This window comes from Lynx rufus, unplaced genomic scaffold, assembly GCF_022079265.1.
Source record: "Lynx rufus isolate CCGP_SWC_20201006 ecotype Redwood Valley unplaced genomic scaffold, mLynRuf1.p SCAF_7, whole genome shotgun sequence".
NCBI lineage: Eukaryota > Metazoa > Chordata > Mammalia > Carnivora > Felidae > Lynx > Lynx rufus.
The window spans coordinates 48602317-48624908 of NW_025814889.1; the positions used below are offsets into that span (position 1 = coordinate 48602317).

A 22592-nucleotide genomic window follows, 5' to 3' on the forward strand; every position below is an offset into this window, starting at 1 on the left:
ATTCTGCCCTAATACCCACTGGTTCCTCTATAGCCAGCAGGGACACCTCAGACGCAGGAAAATCACTCAGTCCCCATATAACTTAATGGAAAAAACACAGGCTTAGAATTGGACCGTCCTGATTTTGTGTACCCCAAGTATCACTTCCTAGCTATGTAGCCCTGGGAAAGTTACTTAATCTAATTTTTTTTCATCGTGTGATTTGAGTATTAGTTTGTAATTTATCGGTTGTCATTATGTATTGAGTGAGATAATGCATGTATAATATGGCAAAAACTTATTAAATGGTAGCTATTCTTATTATATTAACAAATCCAACTAGAAAATGTGTAAAATGTAAAGATGCTGCTCTATAGTTTTTTTTTTTTTTTTTTTTAATTTTTTTTTTTTTCAATGTTTATTTATTTTTGGGACAGAGAGAGACAGAGCATGAACGGGGGAGGGGCAGAGAGAGAGGGAGACACAGAATCGGAAACAGGCTCCAGGCTCTGAGCCATCAGCCCAGAGCCTGACGCGGGGCTCGAACTCCCGGACCGCGAGATCGTGACCTGGCTGAAGTCGGGCGCTTAACCGACTGCGCCACCCAGGCGCCCCACTGCTCTATAGTTTTAAAGAAGGATTAAGTGGGGTGTTATTTTACTTTTGTCCCAGTGGGTCATTTTGCACTTGACATATCCAGGGCTTACCATGTACAGGCATGGGGGAGAAAAAGAGAAGAAAGATGTGTAGACAGTGTATTGAAAGTAAGTATGGATGGATAAGTACGATTTCAATAGGTGTGGAGGGGGAAGGAGTGGGAAGAGATAATGCAGGTGGAGGGAGTACTGTGAACAAAGGAGCTAACAAAGTATTGTAGAGCATTTCCAGGCAACAAAATTAATCCACTAGGCTGGTGGCACAGGATCTATATGAGAGCAGTGAAGGGAAGGCAAGTAGTGAAAAATTGAAAACAGTTTGTAGATGACCTTAAATGCCATTCCAGGAAACTGTATTTTATTCTCTAGGCAATACTGAATTATTGAAGGTTTTTTATTATGAGATAATATGAGGAGGTTTGGATTTCAGGAAGGTTACTTCGTATAAAGTGCATTAGTGGGTATAGCCAATAACGTAACTCCAGTGCCTACAGTAACTGGACAAAACATATTAGCTGAAACACTTAGTGTAAGACAGTAGGGTGTAGAGGGTAAGTGTCTACTTTAAAAAGGACAGCTGTAGCTCCAGACGATTTTTCTAACTTATAACATGGGCTTAGTGCTGCCAGTTAATCTCATTTTTTTCAATCATCAATAGCAATCCAGATTTCTGTCTTTCAGTTTTTGAATTTAGCAGTTGATATGCGTTTTGAAACTACTTTATGGTGGGTCAAACAAACCACATCTGCTGGTTGGACTTTGCCTGTGGATTGCTGGTTTGTGACTCCGGGGCCAGTGTTCACAATCCCGTCTTTTTGTATCTCCTCTGGAATTCTACTTGTGAACGTTGGTTAGAGACATCAACACTCCTCTCTGAAGCAGAAGAGGAGGAATTGCAGTGCAGGTACAGAAACATTCTGAGGCAAGAGAGACTCTGATGGAGTTTGCATCAGATGGCCTTGATCTTCTTTGGAGTGTGGCACTCTACCTCCTTGGTCTGCTGTTATCCACCTCTCAGAGCTATCTGATAGTTACTTGATATATTCTGTCCAGGATTTTTAGTTGTACTCAATGGGAAAGATTGGATGGAGTGTGCTTGCTCTATCTTAACTGGAAGCAGAGCCCCTCTATGTAATTTGTAAGCTTTATACCATCTTCTCCACTAGATTGGATAGTTATTGAGGATAATCTCTGAGAATAATGCTACTCCATATATCAGCACATCTAATTGTGGATCTAGCACATAATATTCAATATGAGACTTAAGTTCATTGAAGCACCCCTACTTTATATATTTATATATAGAAAATATATATTTATATATAAAATATATATATTTATTTTAATTATTTTTGCTGTTTTTTAAAATTAAAACACAGGATCATTTCTGCTTTATAGCTTGGGTAGCTTTCCTACCCTTGACAGGAGTTACCTCCACATTTAGATTATACTTTCAGTCTCCCTGTGGTTGACAAATATAATTTTAGTTTTGATTCGGATTACTACTTTGTTTTGCAGTGCTGAAACATTTTTGTTGGAGAAATGTCTTCAGAATCAGAAAAGGATAGAGACAGGCTGGTTCAAGCTGCCCAAAAGTTCTTCTTTCATATGCAAGATCTTGCTTCCTTCACTAACATACTTATTGAATTGTTTAACTGCAGTATGAATACTCAGATCAACCACATGACTGTGAAAGAAGATGATAATATTAAGGATGTCTTTGAACAAATGTTCAAAATTTTAAAGGAGATGCAATCTGTACTGGAGGCAAAGTATGACCAAATGCAAAAGGAACCTTTATGTTCCCAGATTGCAACAGCTGTTTGTTCCATAGTTGAGAAGAACACCAATGTAAAGGAGTTGCATCAGTCAGCTAAAGAAATGTTCAAAAATGTCCACACACCAGTCATTGTCTCTGTGCTGAATAGTAGTAACATCCTGGGGAGTTTAGAATCTTCTGTCTCACCCTTGATGAAATATCCCATCATGAATCTTCGGTTAAGTGACCTCTATAGAAAAGACACCAAAGAGCAATCAGATGCCACCACATCTGAGAAAAGCACAAGCCCAGGGCCACCCCAAATCAGTACAATAGACACCTTGAAGAAGTTGCAGGGTGCGCCAAAAACTGAGCAAACCAAGAATACCATCAAGTCCACTGCAGATCAGCTGGAGCAAATTGTCAAAGCTTTGCTACCAATCTTAGAGGTCCTCCAAAAAGTCATAAGCACTATGGAAACCAAGACACCTGTGCCTAAGAAGACCAATGACCAGTAGGAGTGCTCATTTCTGTCAGAGAATCAGTTTGAGTCCTGTGAAATTTTGGAGTATGTTCTAGACCTTTCATGCTAGAAATGTGTTATGTTGAGACATAAGTGCAAAGAGTAGTCACCCAACAGACCATTTACCTTGAATTTTGCTTTATTCAAATAAAAATAATCAAAGAAAGCCTGCTTGAAGTGGCAGTTACTAAAGATCACATTTTGTTCAGAAAAGCAAGGTAATGTATTATGTTTGAGGATGTTTCTAAACGTTACCTGTCATCTTAAAACAGTTAAAATAACCCCAAACTAATTTCCACCCTTAGTAATTTTTTTTTAACATTTATTTACCTTTGAGAGACAGAGAGAGACAGAATGTGAACAGGGGAAGGGACAGAGAGAGAGGGAGATGCAGAATCAGAAGCAGGCTCCAGGCTCTGAGCTGTCAGCACAGAGCCTGACATGGTGTTCAAACACATGCACCATGAGATCATGACCTGAGCTGAAGTCGTACACTTAACCAACTGAGCCATCCAAGCACTCCCCACCCTTAGTAATTCTATTTCTAGATACTGCAGTGTGAAATCCAGGTAAATGTCAACGTTATCATTAGATAATCTGGCAGAAACTACTGTTGAGACAGGACACGTATAAAATAAACTTCTGCATTTCTGTCCCTTATATACTCATCTCTGAAACATTAGTGCCTTAACTCTTATATGCCATCACTAAATACTTTTGGTATGATTTATCCAGAAGTGATTGATTGATTGATTGATTTTTTAATGTTTATTTTTTATTTTTGAGAGGGACAGAGACAGAGCACAAGTGGGGGAGGGACAGAGAGAGAGGGAGACAGAATCCGAAGCAGGCTCCAGGCTCTGAGCTGTTAGCACAGAGCCCGACGCGGAGCTCGAACTCATGAACTATGAGATCATGCTCTCAGCCGAAGATCATGACCTGATCGTGATGCTTAACCTACTGAGCCACCCAGGCGCTCCCAGAAGTAAATAAGAGCAATGAAGGAAGAGTAGTTGTTTTCTTGCTTACTTGACTAAGACCAGAGCAAACAATTTATTCTTGTCTGTTTCCTACTGAAGTTTTGTGATTAGGAACTATTGGAGGTTGAAAAATGGAGTTGCACTAACCTTTCATGAAGACTGAAACACTTGTAGGATTTCTGAGATGTGCTTTTATGGGGGAAGAAAAGTTAGACAAGTCCCTTTGCCTACCAGAAAGTCTTTGACGCTCATTCAGTGGGAAGAAGCATATGCTTTCAACATTGCCATATTCTACATGAACCTAATAAGAACTTCATTGAGAATAAGAAAAGCAATTAGTAACTTGAGTTCTTTAAAAAAAATTTTTTAATGTTTTATTTATTTTTGAGAGCAAGAGAGAGCATGAGCGGGGGAGGGGCAGAGAGCGAGGGAGACACAGGATCCGAAACAGGCTCTAGGCTCTGGGCTGTCAGTGCAGAGCCCGACGCAGGGCTCGAACTCACAGACCTCAAGATCATGACCTGAGCCGAAGTCCGACGCTTAACCGACTGAGGCACCCAGGCGCCCCAGTAATTTTAGTTCTTTATTGGAATTTTTTTTTTCTGAGAATACCTAAGTTTTTTCCTCGTGTAAACATTTTCTCATCTAAAGCTTTAAGTCCCATTTTCTTCTTTAAAGAGAAAACATATTTCCCTATACTTAAAAAAAAGTCTGCAGCATGAGAAACTAAAAGGGAAAGAGATGGTGGGCATTTGATGGAGGGGGGAAGATGGCACTCAGTTTGTGTACTTTTTAGCCTGCGATGCAGTCACTTCCACCAAGGTTCCCAGGTCACCTCCTCAGTCATGGCTACTTTGAAGTTGCACTTTTGCTAACCTGAGTCAGGAGCTCAGCTCCAAAGCCAAGGCTGTCATTGGAATCACCACTATAATTTTAAATTAGGAATCTCTTCCTTGCTCCCTAACAATAAGACCTTCAGAACGTCCTGTGGCAAGGGCCACGGGGATTTTGACCATTTCCAGGGTTTAGAGGGTTTGCAAAAAGGATGAGTTTCATTACATGGAGTCTGCAGTTTCTCTCAGCTCCAACGCTGAAACCTTGTTTGTTTGCAATAGGTATCCATTAATAGCTGTCTTATTTTGAGGACATTCTTGAGCTGATCCATTTCTTTTTTTTTTTTTTTAACATTTTTTAAATTTATTTTTGAGACAGAGAGAGACAGCATGAACAGGGGAGGGTCAGAGAGAGAGGGAGACACAGAATCGGAAGCAGACTCCAGGCTCTGAGCCACCAGCCCAGAGCACGACGCGGGGCTCGAACTCACAGACCGCGAGATCGTGACCTGAGCTGAAGTCGGACGCTTAACCGACTGAGCCACCCAGGCGCCCCGAGCTGATCCATTTCTAACCTGACTTCAAAAATATGCATATATAAATGGGAGGAGGGAGACGTGGCTCTCACTTTGTTACTTTTTCTGAAACTGTGTGTATTCCGGTTTTCACCTGCTTTCTCTTGGTCTTAAGATTGTGTCCCAGGTTATTACAACAGCAGGGGGAGTCACATGGAAATGAATGGGACAAGGGCCAAGAAAAGTCTTGGGCAGAGTCTTTCTGTGAAATGACTGGAAGAATGACTGGTGGCAGTTCTAGGGAAGTCCTCACCACATGTCAATGGGAACGACAGCTAGTGTCATCCCTTGACCTCAGAGATGGGCAGGGCATCAGTAAGAGTGGTTTTCAGATGCTGGTGGCTCCTGTGAGGCTGGCCATCACTTGCAGTGCCTCTCACAGATATTCCCCCACCACCCAGGACCGCTAATCTTCCCATATTGATGACTTCTTGGTGGTGGCTGCTTCCCAGCCTGTGGAGATACTGTGTGTGTGTCGGTGGGGAAGCCTCACTCCTTTCTAACCTATTACTCTTGTTTAATGTTTCTCTCAAATTCTTTGTTTTGGGTTCCTCTCATTTTCTATCAGTTCCTCCAGGTTTTGAAAAGCAGCATGGGGAATACTCACTAGTTTCTACCTCTTATCTAGTTTCAGTCCTTCTCAGGGGCCATGAGCCCAGTGTGAACTAACTGAATGAAGCATAAGTGGGGACAAAAATGTGAACTGCCATAAAGTAAAACAAAATGAAACACACGGGCATTTACTACGAGAAAATAAAGAAAAGAGGGAAGGAAAGAGGAAGGAAGGAAAACAAGGAAGGAAAGTAGGAAGGGAGTCCTGTAATACTTGTAATGCTTTTTTTTTCTTCACGTTTTCTCACTTGCCAATGTTTGGTACGTGTTGGCATCTCTGAAAGCATCTAGTTCAATGAATGCTTGTTGAATTTTACCAAATCAAGAGCTGGTTCATAGAGCATAAGTCAATTTGATTCTGATCATGACACAACTCAGGCCAAGAATCCTGGCTCCCCAGGCAAATCAAACTCTACAGAAATTTTCTTTCACTGGCTTTATTATTTTTCAAAGTAATAGCAAACAGAGAAATTCACGACAATCAGATAGGCATATTAGAACACTAAATTATAAAGATAAAAATAAAATAATAGATGAGGCCAGATAACTTTTTGTGTACACAAAAAGGAGAGAAACATGTTTTATTTTAATAAAAATTACTATAGGAGGTAAATACTATGCAACTTTATAACACCAGCTCTTTTAACAATTCATGTGAATTCGTGCACAGTCAAGCGTCCATTTTATCTTCAAAGGTATCCCGGAAGAAAAAAAAGAGCAGAAATTACAGTGAAATTTTTGAAAGTGATGTCCTAAAATTTCATGAACTTAGACTTTGAATTGATTTAAATCAATGGTCCACTTCACGGTTTTCTTGCACAAAAACTGTGGACCATAGAGAGAGATCAAGGGAACGTAAACTATGGACATCCATCCTTAACCTACAAATCTACATAATTCAAGGGAATAACTTCTATCTCTGGAGATTTGTTCTATAAAGCAACGGCAGGATCATAATCCCATAAGTCACAAGCCTGGAGGGCTTCTTAAACATAGGTTCTAAGTTTCTGATTCCATGGATTGGGATCAGGCCCTAGAGCTCACATTTCTAACAAATTCTTAAGGGACACTGATGCCGCAGGTGCTGGAGGCATGTGTTAAGAGTCACCTATTTAGAATGTCTTACTCAGAAAACTGATTTCTCATGGAGATCCAATGCATTAGACTGCGTTTTTAGCTTGACTGGGTGACTCTTTCCTCTCTGGTCCACATTACAGCTTCACTCTACCAGACCTACTTCCTGACCCTTACGTACACTGGTCATTCCTATATCCTCCGACTCTCTCCTGCTCAGGTGTCTCCTTTCTACCCATCTGAACCCCTTTCTCAAGCCTCATCTCTGATAGAAAGCTGTATCCAACCATAGGTCAGAAGGATCTCATTTTTCTCTAAACTTCAAGTGCTCATTTGTATGCACGATGACACTAAGCACTTGACACATACCTACACTTACTATCTTCTTCCTCTAACCCCTTGCTCCACTCCCAGTGTTCCAAGACCTCGTTCAAATCCTGCCTCCTCCCTGAAGCCTTCCTGGCATCTCTTCTTGCCTCAGTTTGAAGGAGTCTCTCTTTTGAACTATCATGAACAGAAGGCTTGATTTCCTCCTTTCTTTTGCTATTTCCTCTGTGACTCGTTTATGTTCTTTTTTTAATTTCTCCCAAGAGATTGTAAACTCATGGAAGATCTGGCCTACGACATTCAACTTTTAATCCCCAAAGTGTTTTGTACATAGTATGGTTCAATAAGTGCATTTATGTGGCACAGAAAAAAAATGTATATATGCAAGATGTTGGAAGGCTTTTCTATTGCTTCACTGAGGCTCACAGCAAAGCTTCTTCCCAGAGTCAGGCCTGTGGGACTCTACTCAGTAGCCACTAACCTGCCAAGGTCCCTGGGCAATAAATCAGGAATATTGTGTTTATGGAAATTTTATCCTTGCTTTATTAGGTATAGAGACCAATGTAAGCTAGGTGACAGAGATGCGCTTGGCCCTATTCTCAAAATTCCGTGTAAAGTATTAGATGCCTGAATTCTCTACCAGGTGATTTTAGGCTAATTCTTCACTGAGTCTCTTCTCTCATGGCACGGTCCTTTTAGAAAGTTCTCCTGGGGTCAGTTAAACTGATTTTACTTTCGTTGTTTCTTACTCAAATCTCAGAGGGGCTAAATAGCATGGACTTTCAAAATTCAAAGGTGTAGAGCTAGCCCTCACTTTCACTCCATTTAGCCCAATACTAAGGTCTTTGGAAATCCGCTAAAACAACCCCATTGCCCCACTGATATTGTATACTACTGAGGTGAGTTGGAGAACATTCCCAGCTGTGAAGTTCGATGATTTATACTCCCTTTCACTTAATTATTGTCACATAGTGGCGACTCAATGTATCTTTGATATGTGCTTGGTTATCAGACTTTTTTTCTCCTACATCTTCTCCTTTATCTCCACACACATCTACATACATTCCTAATAAATGTACTTAAATTTTTGATGCTGACTTAAAATCCAATTTGCCGTAAAGTTCTTTCTAAAATAATATAGGAATTTAAATTCTCACTTCTGTAATGTTTTAGAAACACGTGCAGCACCCCACTACTGGCAGTGAATGAATGAGATTTCACTAACATCTTGTATTAACTTTCCCTTTTATTTCTCAAGTTTTCATATTTCCTCCTATCTAAGACTACACTGGTTTGGTCCTGAATGCTGATAAAAATCTCACACTTTAGCTATGTCTCTGGGCTTCAAAGCTTTTCCATCTGATGAAGAATTTGGTCTCTGCTTTCGAACTCAAGCTTCTCTGGTTTGTTCCTACTTAGGATTGCTAAAAAAAAATAATGGAGAATCCTTGTATTCATGATTCCTTTAATTGCTTAAGGTAGGATATTCAATTCAAATTATTTATGCAAATATACTATTTATTGATTTCTGTAATAAAAAAACCCCAGGAGTCCAGTTTCAGGCACAATTGGATCTAGGGGCTCATTTACTCTCACCAAAATGGTTTCTTTTCATTCCTCAATTCTTCCTTCATTGTGTTCACTCCATTCTCAAGGAGATAGAGTCTCCCTTGCTGGTGGCAAGATAGCTGCTTAGTAGCTCCAGGCTCCTACTCACTCTGCTTTCATTAATCTTCACTCAAAAAAAAAAAGGCTCCCACCCCACTCCCAATCCTGATGCCAAAAAATTACGATGATTGTATCTCACTGGCTCTGGCTGGGTCCTTTTCTATTTCAGTATGAATCTCTGTGTCCACGGAGAAGAAATATACGGAGTTACAGGTCCACTCACAGGCAGCGGGCTGGGCCAGCTCTGTGTCAGTTGGTGACTGGGCAGAGTGATTCCCCAAGGGTATTCAGGGTGCCCTGGCTGGCGTCAAGCAAAAGGGCACAGAGAAAGCAAAACCACAAGGTTCCTTTATACTCTACTTTTGGAAGAGATGACGACACTGGTCAAGAAGGAGAGAGAAGCAATAACCATGGGAGCTGGGTTGTACTTTTTGCTGGAAGCTGTAAAAACAAACACAAAGTTAGAGATGTTTTAGGTGGCAAGAGAATTTTTTTTAAATGACCTCATTTCTCCTTTGATTCACTTTTTTTTAAAGTTAGAAAATTCCTAATAAAAGTATTTTAAGTTGGCTACTTAAAAAAAATATTCTTTTAGATATTTTCTAACAGAACTCAGCTTGTTTATTTTGCAGATGATGAAACAGGCACCAAGAAGTTCAGATATTTACTGCAGGTTACCCAGCTAGTAGGTATTTGAGATCTCCTGATTTGCCACCTTTATTATCATCAGCAGCACTCCCCCCATCACACTTACCCCCATCTAATTACCATCAGCTTCATCATCATTATGAAAGCTAACATTGATTAAACAACTCATTCTGTGCTATGATCTATTTTAAGCACTTGCTATAGATGAACTCATTTAATCCTCACAGGAAATCTATGCAGTGTTTATTCTTCATTATCCCCATTTTTCAGTTGGTAAAATGGTGACACAAAATGTGGAGTAATTTACCAAGCATCACACATCTGTTTAACCACTATATTGTTTCTCCATACTTTGCATGTCCATTTTTTAATTACAAAGTGGGCCAAAGGTATTCACACAATCTTGCTTGGTGTGTGGTGGTGGTGGTGGTGGTGTGTGTGTGTGTGTGTGTGTGTGTACTGCCTACACATGCATGCTCTTCACAGGAAGTATGGGGAAGGTTAGCAGGCAGTTAGATGTGGCTCATGGAAGCAAGACTGGAATACAAGAAACTATGTCAGGTATCACTACTAATTGGGAATTTAATGGGATGAGGATATAGAATGAGTTGGAAGATGGAAACCTTTAAAAAAGGCTCTAGATAAAGAGTGGAATTGCCTTTTTAACCAACCTTCACTGATTATTTAGAGTAGAAAAGATGTTTAGGGTAGGAAGACTTTCAGCTCTGCGATTGCCTATTTGAACAGCTCATTTGATAGGACGACCCGATGATGGAGAAATATTTTTCCACTACTTTCACATAATAATGCGTAAAATCCTTTGAGTTTCCTGGAATTTCTTGGAATTCTATATATGCAAATGATATTTAAAACCCCAGTTTTCACCAATAAGAGTAGACACGGAGAGTTAATAGTGGGTACAGATTTCTAAGCTTTTGCCAAACTTTGTGTAAAACTATATTATCTGAACTCTCACAGGGACCTTGGAACCATTAATACCACTGTCTCAGGTTATTCATTATTCACTTCTTGTTTTGTTTTCTCTTCATTCAGGCTGAGGTCCCAAGGACCCCTGACCCTGCCTTTCCTCACTTTTTAATGGGATGAGATTCTACTGGAGAATTATCAGAAAATATTGATTGACAGTAAACCAATATAGCAGGTAGAAACTATGGTTATTGGAAGGAATTAGCTTTGGTCTTGAAGCTTTGCCCCTAGCCTACCTTTACCATGGTAGTCACTTTCACTGGGCCCCAGTTTTCTCATCTGTAAAATGAGAGCACCTCGAGGTTTTTGGAAATACTCGGATCACTGTCATTCCACTTTGTTTCACGGCTATTACAATGAGGCTCAAAGAAGTGACAGACATACAGATATTACTATTTTGAATCATACTCATCCTTCAAACCACCTATTAAGCCCCTTTCATAATAACCAGGATATTAAAAAAGCTTACTTTAATTTTATTTTCTCAGCTAAAGTAACTTTTCTTTCCTCTTTTGTTCGTTTTTTCTCTACCTTTCTTACAGTCATTAAATTTCTAGCTCACACTTTATTATTTTTTTGCACAGACAATATCTTTGTTTAGGAGAATAAATGAAAAACATCTGTGAATTAAATTCGATGCAATCTACAAAATCTTTCATTTAAGGATAACTCACATTAAATTGACTTTTGTATTTGTTTTTACTTTTCTTCTAGGCTATCTATTTAATACTTTGTGTTCCCTCTGTCCCTAGTAGAGTGTTTTTCAAATTGGAGTTTGTGATGCATTGATGCCTTGTCATGACCATCACTCTTTAATAATGTCATAAAATGGGTTAGAATAAAAAACACTCTAGTTAAACGGCATGCAAAATGGTAACTGATTGTCGTGTGTGTGTGTGTGTGTGTGTGTGTTTGTAATTTATGTGTATGCAAAGTGAGTTATAATCTAGTCACAGTCACAGAGGATTAAGACTAATGGTAGGTTCTTAGTAATATTTTTTTTTTTTTAATTTTTATTTTTGGGACAGAGAGAGACAGAGCATGAACGGGGGAGGGGCAGAGAGAGAGGGAGACACAGAATCGGAAACAGGCTCCAGGCTCTGAGCCATCAGCCCAGAGCCCGACGCGGGGCTCGAACTCACGGACCGCGAGATCGTGACCTGGCTGAAGTCGGACGCTTAACCGACTGCGCCACCCAGGCGCCCCCTTAGTAATATTTTTGAACAGCAAATAAATCTCCTGAAAATACTCTATAGGGAAAACTGTCATGGGCTTTTTGTCATAAAGCATGGGAAAAAGTTGTACTTTTGTCATTTGTAAGCTGAATGATCTCACATAAGCCATTTAACCTCTCTAAACCTTAGTATTCACATCAGTACAGTGGGGTCAGTAACCCAATGTACAGGGTGGTGGTAAGAATTAAACAGATAATGTGTGTGAAAACCTTTTGTAAATGAAATTGCTACATAAATATCATTCTACTAGTGACTTATAACCTCAATTTGGTCATCTATACCTTAGGGTATACCGCCTGGGGAGAACATATAATTATTATACCTTTTATTTAATGAATTCTGAATCTGCGAATTATACCAGATTGTTCAGTCAATCCCTTGAAAAAAACAGAAAAAGCTAAAACTGACATACAGCGTATCTAGGTAATCTGGTATTTGGAGCCGAATGCTATCTATAGCTCGTTTCTGTCAAAATGCAGAGATTAATGAATGTCATTATTTTAGAGAGTTATCTAGGAAAAAGTTGGCACTCAAACAATGGTAAGCATTGTTTCTTCCACCTCTTCTTTTGTTTTATTTTTAACTCTCAATGTCACTGAAGCATGCATTTGTGCCATTAAACTATTATTCCACTTCCATGTGCAAAGTACTTTGCAGAGTTTTTCAATTGTGTTTGAGAGAGTGGATACCAAGTACTACCACAACATTCCCTCTTGCCCCATTTTATGAATAAAGAAACAGGCTTATAGGCTGTCATTTGCACAGGGCCACGTAGCTATTAACATATGTCCAGCCCATCCTGGCTCCAAAGTCTTCTCTTTCCACCATGCTGTGGTGGTTTCCACCATCCTAGATTCATTCAGTTACTCATTCTTTCATGCATTCGGGTGAGATAGACACTATCCTTCAAGAGTAATGTGATATCACAAATAGGGAAAACTTGTTTGAGATAAAGCCCAGAGTCAGAGAACACAGGAAACAGGAAGTTAATAAAATAAATAATATGTAACAGTAATAGTAGCTGAAAGTTTGGAGTACTTACTAGCATCAGGTATTGTTCCAAGAGCTTTTACATGCATAAGTCATTTTATACTCACTAGAATCTTATAAGGTAGGTTTTTATTAAAATTTTCCCCTGTGTTACATATAAAGAAATGGAAGCACGGAAGAACTAAGCCATTTGTCCATGTCCTTACTGCTAGTAACTGGCAAAGTTAACATGTAAAACCAGGCTTGCTACAAACAATTGACTGTATTTTTTTCTAGAAACATGCTTAAGAATTTTGATTATGTGAAACATTTTAACAAATAAATCCTTCCTTGTGAATCCAACGATATAGAACAGAGCATGTATTTGTGTGTGTACAGATTTTTGGCACGGATTATTTTCTTGAACAAAGCAACATTTAAGGACAAATAACTGACATAACATATTTCGAATGTTTCAGTGAGCATGAAAACATGTTTCTATGGTAACCAGTATAGGTCATATGAGGGGTGAGAGAAGAATTAGAAGGGAGAGCTGTTAGTTTAGAATGTCTTAAATGATTTGTCTTTTTCAAATTGACTCGCTTAAATATATTATGCTACCAATTTGACCTGTTGACTCTCTGAAGGCGACAGATTCCTGGGTGCTCTTTGAACTTGGGAATTGTAGTTACAAGTTAACAGAACCAATTTTGAAATAAATTGAAGGACTGAAGAAGCTATGCTCTCTAATCTACTGTCTTTTCATTGGGAGAATTATGGTGTCCTGGCTGACCAATTTTAAAGGTCTTCGTGTTGTCTTTCAAATATGTTGTCTGTCAGATTAAGAGGGAACAGGAGAGGAAACAAGTCACTGGCTGAGAGGGAATTGTTGAGACATAAGATAGTTTGTGGCTTCTGCTCAGGAAAAAAATTGAAGGGATAAGAAACAGTTGAGAGGACTCCGGTTTCATGAGGAATTAGATATCAGTAGAATACTATCTGTGCATCCCTAGACTGAGGTTGATGGTGAACAATATCAGTTACCTAGAAAAACAGGTCTGGAGAGAGTCCACTGATCTTACTCCCTTCCAGTGAAGGACTCCCAGAAAAGAAAAACATACCGCCACCTTCCTCCTTCCGTTGTTCATGTATGGATCAATCCAGTACTGCTCCAAGATGTTGGGATAAGTGGAGTGTTACTTGTTAGTTAACAGAAATGACTTCAGGAAAGTTTCAGAAATAGCTTACTCATTGAGAAAACAAATACCACTGCAGTGAATGGCTGCAAGCATCGTGAAATTAATCAAACTTTTTTTGTAGTGAGTAGAGATAGGTGGATATTGGTTGTGTTTGTCTCAAGATTAGTCTTTTTGTCCTCAACTAAAGTGTCTATGCTAACCACCAGCCAATGGCAGCCTTGAGGCTTCCCTCAGTTGGCTTCCCTAAGGGGTTTAGGGAAGGCAGAACCAGAGGATGGAGGAGCCTTCTCTGCAACTTTCAGCCAGAGCCAAAGGAGTCAAAGGAAGAATGGCATCACAGCAGCTTGGGCTTGTTCCTCTCCCTCTTTCAATCTCCCAAATAGTTTTGTAGTTGTGCTGGCTGGGAAGACACTCCAACTCCAGCTCTTGGCCTACCATGTAATGCCTCTGACCAAAACATCACCTTCTATGACCAGTGGTAGTTTCATTCCACCATTTACAATTTCTTCCCAAGACTGCACAGTTGGGGAATTTCTAGGAAAGGTTTAGATATAATAACTCACATTGCAAGTGCCCACATTTCAGATCATTTATATTGTGGCTACAGCTCCTTAGTTTTTGACTAGGGGTTGAGCTTTCTAGAATATTTTCTCATTCTAGTAAGTATTGAAACTGTTTTTAGTCAATTGCGTTATCTGGTCATCTGACCCAAGGCCCAGGTCATGTAGAGGCATTGAAAGAGAATGCTTCATTTATTCACTTACTTATTCAACAAATACAGATTAAGTACCTCTGGTTCCAGGAGACTAAAATTAATATTGGTTAAGGCTTATTTATCAAATACTATATGCTAGGGAATGTAGAAATTCTTTAGTGTTTTATTTTATTTTCCCAAGAGCCCTGTGGGGCTCTGTTGTGATGCTCCTTACATAGCTGAAGAAACATAGGGAGTTTAAGCAACTGGATTGAGAACACAGCTCAAACATAGTACCAGTTGGACAGGAATTTAGACAGAATGGATCTGGGGTCCAAGTGCCTGGATTCCATGCCAAGCTCTTAAATACTATGTAGTCATACCCTGGCTCACAAAAAGCTTACAGAGCAGTACAAGATTATTGATTCCCTTAAGTATGATTTGTGATTCCAAAGATCCAGTCAAGACCAACCAAGCTTCCAGAATCTAGTGATATGCATGGCTACTCCAGCTAAGCCTTAACTCAAAGTTGTGCTTGAGTTGTTTCCTGACAGGAAAGCAAGGGTCATTAATTTGGTGTGGAGGGTCTTGAAACACCTTTTCTTTGAGACTTACAGAGAAGAGTATGGGTAATTGTTTGTATTATATTCTCCTTTTTCTCAGTTTCCTGAAAGCTACAAACATCATGAAATTAATACATTTTTTTGGTAATAAGTAGAGATAGGTGGATATTGGTTGTGTCAATGCCCTACAACTTTTTACTTAATATATTTTATTGTGCTCATCAACCTAGTAGAAAAATTTTTCTGTCTCAACTTCATCATGATGAGGATGAAGCAACCGTGCCATAGTCAAGTATAGTTCCAAAGAATCCTGGAAACTGGCTATGAATGTTCTCATTTATTATCAAAATCTCACTGTTTTCTTCATACTCTAGTGTTTCATATTCTCCTCTGCAAACACTAATCTCTTGGTTCTGTGGAACAGATACTCATTTCACGCATAGTAGTGCCTATCACACTTCCAAGGAGAGGCAGGAGGAGATAAAAGTATTGATAGGTCACCTCTCCCCTGGTCTGTGTTTGCAGATAGCACCAGAGTGAGCAGGCCCAAGACTTCAGTGTGGATGATAGTTTCAAGATCTTTGTGACACTGTAGCCCCCAAATTTTGAGAAACGCTGACAGCCTGAATTACTAACAGTACCGATAGTGATGGAGTGGAGAAAGATTCAGGGATATTTCAAAGGTAGACCTGCAGTTGTGTGAGTGGGAATGAGTGCACAGGTGGATAAGGACGGTCTTCCTTCTGAATCAAACAGGGCACAGCACTTGCTACAGAAGTACCCTTTTGTGCAGTGACTGTGGCTGGCAACATACAGGGATGGAAAGGAGTCAGCCATGTATTTTTCTAAAAAAGGCCTTAACATATATTTTTGTTTCATGATGTCTCCAATTCCTCCTGCTTCAGTTCATTTTTTTTCACTGTATCATCAGAGCTCTTGCTCAAATACTGCTTTAATTGATGTTCCATTCCTTAAAAACTTCCAATGACTTCCCATTATCTATAGCATGAAATTTGAAAAGTCCTCAGCATAGAATACAAGAGTTTTAATGGTCTAGCTCATCTGAATCTTCCCACTCCAATCAATCCCGTATTCCCTTTCTACTCTTCCTATGTCCTACACCTCCTACATTCCAACCATCCAGAATCATGGAGATTCCCTAAAGACACCAGGTATTTGAAATCTGTGATTCAGCATATGCTGTTTTCTGCTTGCAATGGCTTTTCCTCTCTTCTTTCACTGAAAGCCCCCATTCCTACTTCAAGTCCCATGTGGTCCTCTATTCTGAAGCCTTTCTTACTTTCTCCAGAGACAATGAATAGCTTCCTGCATAGGGAAGCCACAGCCGTTGCTTAAACATCTGGTGTGTTGCTTAGTGCTTTTGACTGTGGACAGTTGTTCATATTTCAATTTCTCATTAGACTAAAAATCTCCCTAGGATAGTGATCTTGCTTTATTCATTTCACATTGCCTGGGGTCTCCCATCCCAGTTCCTGGAACATAGAAGATAGTTAATAGATAAGAGTGAATGAATAAATCATGCTTCCTGCTTTACTTTCAGCACTCCTTATTCCTGTAATGGCCATGACAAAAAAAAATGAGTTAGAGGGAGAAGGTAAAAATACTATATTTTATGTGCTATTTTTTTCAGTAGAGGTTTACTCTCTGTGTCTAGAATGCCCCACTGCAGAAATACATTTTTTTTTTCTAGAGGTAGTTTAGCAGAAAGAAGAGAAGGGAAACCAAGAAAGAACGCAGGTTATCTCTAATCTGTCAGTTCCACCATCCCTGAAGGCCAGTTTCCAGGGTTTTGGCCTTTCCCTCAACAAGCTTACCCAGAAAAATAACTTTTGTAAAAGAACAGTAGTCTGTGATCCTGATTAGAGTGGATTCAATTTAGATCAATAATATAATACCTTTTAGTAGCTGACAGTTATATGTGCTCTGGTTCCCAGCTGACTGCAGTTGCAACCAATTTCCTCTTGGGTTGTAGCTCATATTTACAACTTTGAACAACTCATAGGGAGGGACCAGGACCTCCTTCTTGACAGAAACTTCTTCTACAGGTGCACCCAGACAGGTGAATATGGTAAATAGAGTTTGGTTTTCAGACTTCTGTGTGTCTTCTTTTCGGAGGGAGGTGGAGAGGAATTGGCCAAATCGGATGGTGGCACCTCTGTAGGCTTCCAAATTGATACCCTTCATCTCATGATGCACCTCATAACACAATGAGTTATTCTTCCCGACTATCTCTTTCCTTAGCAGCTGGATTGCTGAGGTCAGGTAGTAGTGTAGGTATTTGAAACGGAATGAATGTTTATACTGCCGTGGAGTCCTAGTAGCACTGGCCATGGCTCTGATGAAGTCTGTGCGAATGCTATTGTTTGATGTATAAACTGAGATGGCCACAGCATGCGTAATATTAATGTTCTTGGGGAGATCTTTTGCTTGGTTCAACCAGGTTAAATAGGCATTACTCCAGACCCTGTAGTAATTTCTATGTGTTTCTATTTCTTTTGTGAAATAATCTCCTTGACTTAGCTTCTCTATGACCTGCTGGCTGCATCCTTGGTACTGATCATCAAAAGAATATGGTGCCAAGTCAAAGTTGATGTTAATGGCAACCTATAGGAAAAGAAAAATATTGATTTTAACCATTCATATCAGATGGTAGGTGTGGTGGCTGACTTGCTATACTCCATAAAGCCAAGACTTTGCTTCAAAACTTATTTGCTGAAGTAAGTTTCACTCATATTCATTACACACTGCCCCAGTATGCCCTGCATCAGTGACCTATGTTAGAGATTGGATTTGGGTTGATAAATATTAGTAAAAGCTCAAAAAACCCTCATCTCCTCAGGGAGGCAGTGACCCTTCTTGTGTAACCAAAAACAGTATTTTTGCACAGGGAGTACTTTGAAGAAAAAAATTGTAATCTTAAAGTTTATGTATACCTTCTGTTTCCCCTGTTGATTCCCTCCACATTCTCTCATGGGTGTTAAGAAATATCTCTGTAGGTGAATACTTAAAACCTATATTAAGTCTTTGAACTTTATTTAAGAAAAACCTTCAGTGATGAGTAATGTTGGGTTCTCCCAAGGGGGCCCCAGTATATAACAGCCCTCTTTTCTGACCAATTGAAAAAATTGAGGGGGGTGGGAAAGCATATATGAAGGTTAAAATAACATCTTTACTACTGAACTGTTGGGGCACACATCTTTAGGTCTGATGGAAAGTAGATTTGCTAAGAGTAAACCTCAGAACGAGGCAGACCTGCCTACTTAGCTGTAGACAGTGTTGGACTGTGGTCCTGCCCAAAGTAAGATTCTGGTCATGGAGGTACACGGAGCTCATGCCCTTTGCCATCAGGCTAACTCCCAGGAAGAAGAGCAGACTCAAACTCATAATACCCAGTTATTAATCCTAATGTTACCAATCAAGTAAATTTGCCCAGCTCCAGAGGAGAAGTACAGTGGTCAGGAGTGTGCCGAAGATAGTTCCTCCTCTTAGGAGACAGGAGTGGGAAAAAGACATTTTCTCATTGGTAGTCAATAGAATGTTACTTATTAATATCTAGTCCATATTAAACTGAGGTTAGAGATTTGAATACAAATTCATTAAGCATCATCAGTCCATATTTTTTAGAGCCATATTTTCAATTATCCAAATTCCAAGATGTTTTCTTCTTGGCAAAGAAACTGTGCTTTTCTAATAGACAGTACTCATTATATTAGGAGATAGGATTCCATCCAGTCAATGTCAAAGATGTTGCAGCTAACGCTCAAAAACATACCATTTGGTGTTTTTACTGTTATTTATGATGAAAAGATGTTTGGTTGTATGTAAAATGGAACAGACTTTTAAGACTGCTTAATGATTTTAACCAATAGCTCTTTATGGAAGGTTTACAAATAGTTCTACAGAATCTATTTACGCCAAAAGAAGCCAAAATCAATAATATCATGTTCTGTTCAATCTTGTAAGCTCTAAAAACTTTACTATATTACTCGATCTCAAATATGTACTTTGTTATCTCTTAACAGTAGGTTATTTTTCCTTATGCAGAACTTTAAATTATAATACTTCTTGTGACTTGATCCATATGACACAGTCTAAAGTCAAATAGGCTATTTTGTACCACTTGTCCTACAGAAGCAGTGTTTCACTTAAGTTTTATGGAGAATCAAGAAAATAACACTATGCCCCTAGCTTCCATAATGCCAAATTTATAAACTCGAAAGAATTCCACAATTGTTGATCATTGTTTTCAACCCCCTTCACTAAGCATTACTTGTTAAAATGTCTGAAAGAAATTAGAACCAAGTGACTAAAGGTCATTTAAAGGTTGTCACCAGGAAAGTGCCCCTCTGGAGCACTCACCATAAAGAATCTCCTCTTCAATTGTGCCCTACCTCAGAACTCCCGGAGGGTGTCTGCAAGGCAGAGAACAGCATCAGGAGAGGAAGCTGCTTTGGAAAGAGCCAGATTCTCAGCACAGGGGCTGTAGGAGTAGTTGGGAAAAGAGTCCTCCTGCATCTGTTGGTCGATGGACGGTATTTGTTTGTGTTAAAAGTACTTCTTTGCTCTTGCGGCTTCATCCTGAAACGGGTGTTCAGTGTTCTCCTTTGGGAACCTTCCTTGTTCACATCTTGTTGATGACTACCAGCCAGCAGTTTTCTGAGGGAAGAGATCAACTCCAACTTACTTGCAGAGCTGATATTTCTGTGAAATAGCCAGATCTGTGCACCAAAAAAGGGATTCTAAAGTGAACTTGTTACGTTTCCCATTAAAAAAAAAATCCCTTATCTAGTCTGTGTGGGGGAATTCCAGAGGCCTGTTAAAGGTCAGGCTCAGCAGCTCAACCTTAACTTTCTCAGGAAGACAGGAAAAGGCACAAGCTGTACAGTGTCTGGGGCCAAGCGACATTATCTTGAGCTGCAGGGTTTCATCACGAGTGATATGATTGGCTCCCACAGGTTGCTGGAAAGATGCCACCTCAAGGTGGGTCTATGTCAGGTACATTTGGTGCTGCTGATAGGCCGCCCCTGCCCAGAAGGGGCTGATAAGAAGCAGCACACCTTTTAGGGTTACTGTCAAAAAGAAGGCTCTCATTGCTGCTTTCGCCCGACAGCCTTGAAACTCTCTAATCCAGAAACTATTCCTGTTGGGGTCACAGCTCTTCTGTTTTCTCTTCTGAAGGCATCAGATCCTCTATCCACACTATTTCAGTCTATAGTGAATCCTACTGACTACTGTCAGAAGACAGCCTCTGAACAGCTGACATCAATCAAAAGCAGGGTCCAGTGTGCTAAGTTAATGCAGCACAAGTGTTCTGTTAGACACTCTCTCTCAGGCACTTCCCTTTCTAGTTTGAACATCTTTCATCTGTTCCCAATCATTGGGATAATTGTTTTTCTTGCAAATCTTTACTATTAACACTTCCCATTTCACTATTTAACTGTGAAGGAGAGACTAAATCTTGTTCTTAGAAATGGTATTCTTGGGGGTGACTGTGTGGCCCAGTCTGTTAAGTGTCTGACTTTGGATCAGGTTATGATCTCACAGTTCATGAGTTTGAGCCCCACATTGGGCTCTGTGCTGACAGCTCAGAGCCTGGAACCTGTTTTGGATTCTGTGTCTCCCTTTCTCTCTGACCTTCTCCCACGCACGCTCTCTCTCTCTCTCTCTCAAAAATAAATAAACATTAAAAAACCCATGAAATTATGGTATTCTTTTCAGCATCCTAAAATAGTTTGTAATCTAAATTTTCTGATGATCACAGCAGCTCTATCTCATGACAGAAGTTCAGAGTATTCACACAAGTATAAAAGGGGATACAAAATTACCCATAACCTATCACCTGGACAAGGGTACTATTTAGATTTAGATTTTGGTATTACACAACACACACACACACACACACACACACACACACACACACACACACATTTAGGACTAAATTAATATAGTATGCAATTTTCATACTGTTTTTTCCCTTAACATTTTTAATGTAAGCACATCTCCCTATAGTTTAATAATTATTGAAAACATGGCTTTTTTTTTTATAGCTGCACAGTATTCCACCATAGGTGCTACAATGCAATGAAATATGGAATGGATCCATGCATCCGTCTCAGAAACAGATTGATCAATGAATAGAACATGATAGTACCTCCCTTATCCAACGCTTTGACCTGTTTTTAATTCTTACAACAGCTTCTGGCCCTGAGAAATCAATCAATTAAATAAATAAATAAATAAATAAATAAATAAATAAAAACAATTATCATTATTTGTGCCAAGGTTTATTGAATAAATATCTTATATTTAGCTTGCTTTCAACTTTGTGCTATTATAAGCAATGATTTGTGAGCCTGTTTGGGACATAAATCTTTGTGTGTTTCTCTTCTTGCAACTTTAAGATGCAAATCTGGAGATGTGACCACAGATCGTTGAAATGCATATTTTTTGGACTTAAAGGAAAACACGATAAAATAAATATCCCTTTAAGACTTTTAAATTCTTAAGATTCCTCATTATCAACCATCAATTTGGGAGACTGAGGTGTGGTGAAGAGCACTAGAGTCTGAAAACTTGAACTATGGGCTTAATTCTACAGCTTGCTGGCTGGATCAAGAAGAATAAGCAGGCTGGCTTAGTGGGTTAAGCGTCAGGATCTTGATTCCGGCTCAGGTCATAATTTCCAGGTTCATGAGATCAAGCACTGCACTGGGCTCTGCACTGACAGGCTCTGTGCTGACAGTGTAGAGCCTGCTTGGGATTCTCTTTCTTCATCTCTCTCTGCCCCTGCTCCCCACCCCCCAAATAAATTAAAAAAAAAAAAGAAGAAGAAACAGCAAGTTGTGCTGAGCTTCAGTTTCCTAACCTTATAGAGTTGTCAAAAGTAAATAACAGTTACCTTTTATTGGGAGTGTACTGTGTTTCAAGACCCTTTTTTTAGTATCTCAACCTACAAGACCACTGTGAGGAGATAGTTTAACTTCCACGTCACAGGTGCATTTCCTGAGGCTGTGTGAGGTTAAAGAGACTGTCAGTGATCACAGGTTCATTCCTCTCCTCCCATTGGCTCCCTGTCTCCAAAAACTCTAAAGGAGTCTGTCATTTTATTTCTATTGTCTGTAAACATTTGCTAATTTTCCTTAAGTGTGACTTCCACTTCCAGAATAATACCACTAGGGGGAAGCAGGAAACCTTGTAACTTTTTTGTACAGTTCCTTTGTCCAGAATTTAAAGGAGCTGGAAGAAAGAAAGGGAAAAAAGGGAGGGAAGGAGAGACAGAGACAGAGCAGA

At 39.6% G+C, this 22592-nt stretch overlaps 2 protein-coding genes across 3 annotated transcripts; one reads left to right on the forward strand and one right to left on the reverse strand.

Annotated features, from left to right (window-relative positions):
- The first annotated feature begins 2177 nt into the window (after positions 1–2177).
- CUNH12orf60 (chromosome unknown C12orf60 homolog) lies at positions 2178–2912 on the forward strand. The gene has a single exon (XM_047065628.1). The coding sequence runs from the start codon at positions 2178–2180 to the stop codon at positions 2910–2912; it is 735 nt and encodes a 244-aa protein (XP_046921584.1).
- A 3442-nt stretch (positions 2913–6354) lies between these two features.
- On the reverse strand, positions 6355–20156 carry ART4 (ADP-ribosyltransferase 4 (inactive) (Dombrock blood group)). 2 transcript variants are annotated; one of them, XM_047067017.1, is made up of 3 exons: positions 19694–20156; positions 17198–17906; positions 6355–9427 (listed from the first exon to the last, which is right to left on the reverse strand). In XM_047067017.1, exons 1-3 carry the CDS (start codon positions 19877–19879, stop codon positions 9336–9338), a joined length of 987 nt encoding a protein of 328 aa, XP_046922973.1. In that variant the 5' UTR covers positions 19880–20156; the 3' UTR covers positions 6355–9335. The 2 variants fall into 2 exon arrangements, with proteins under 2 accessions (XP_046922973.1, XP_046922974.1); XM_047067018.1 differs by having other exon boundaries at positions 19662–19748.
- Positions 20157–22592: the final 2436 nt, after the last annotated feature.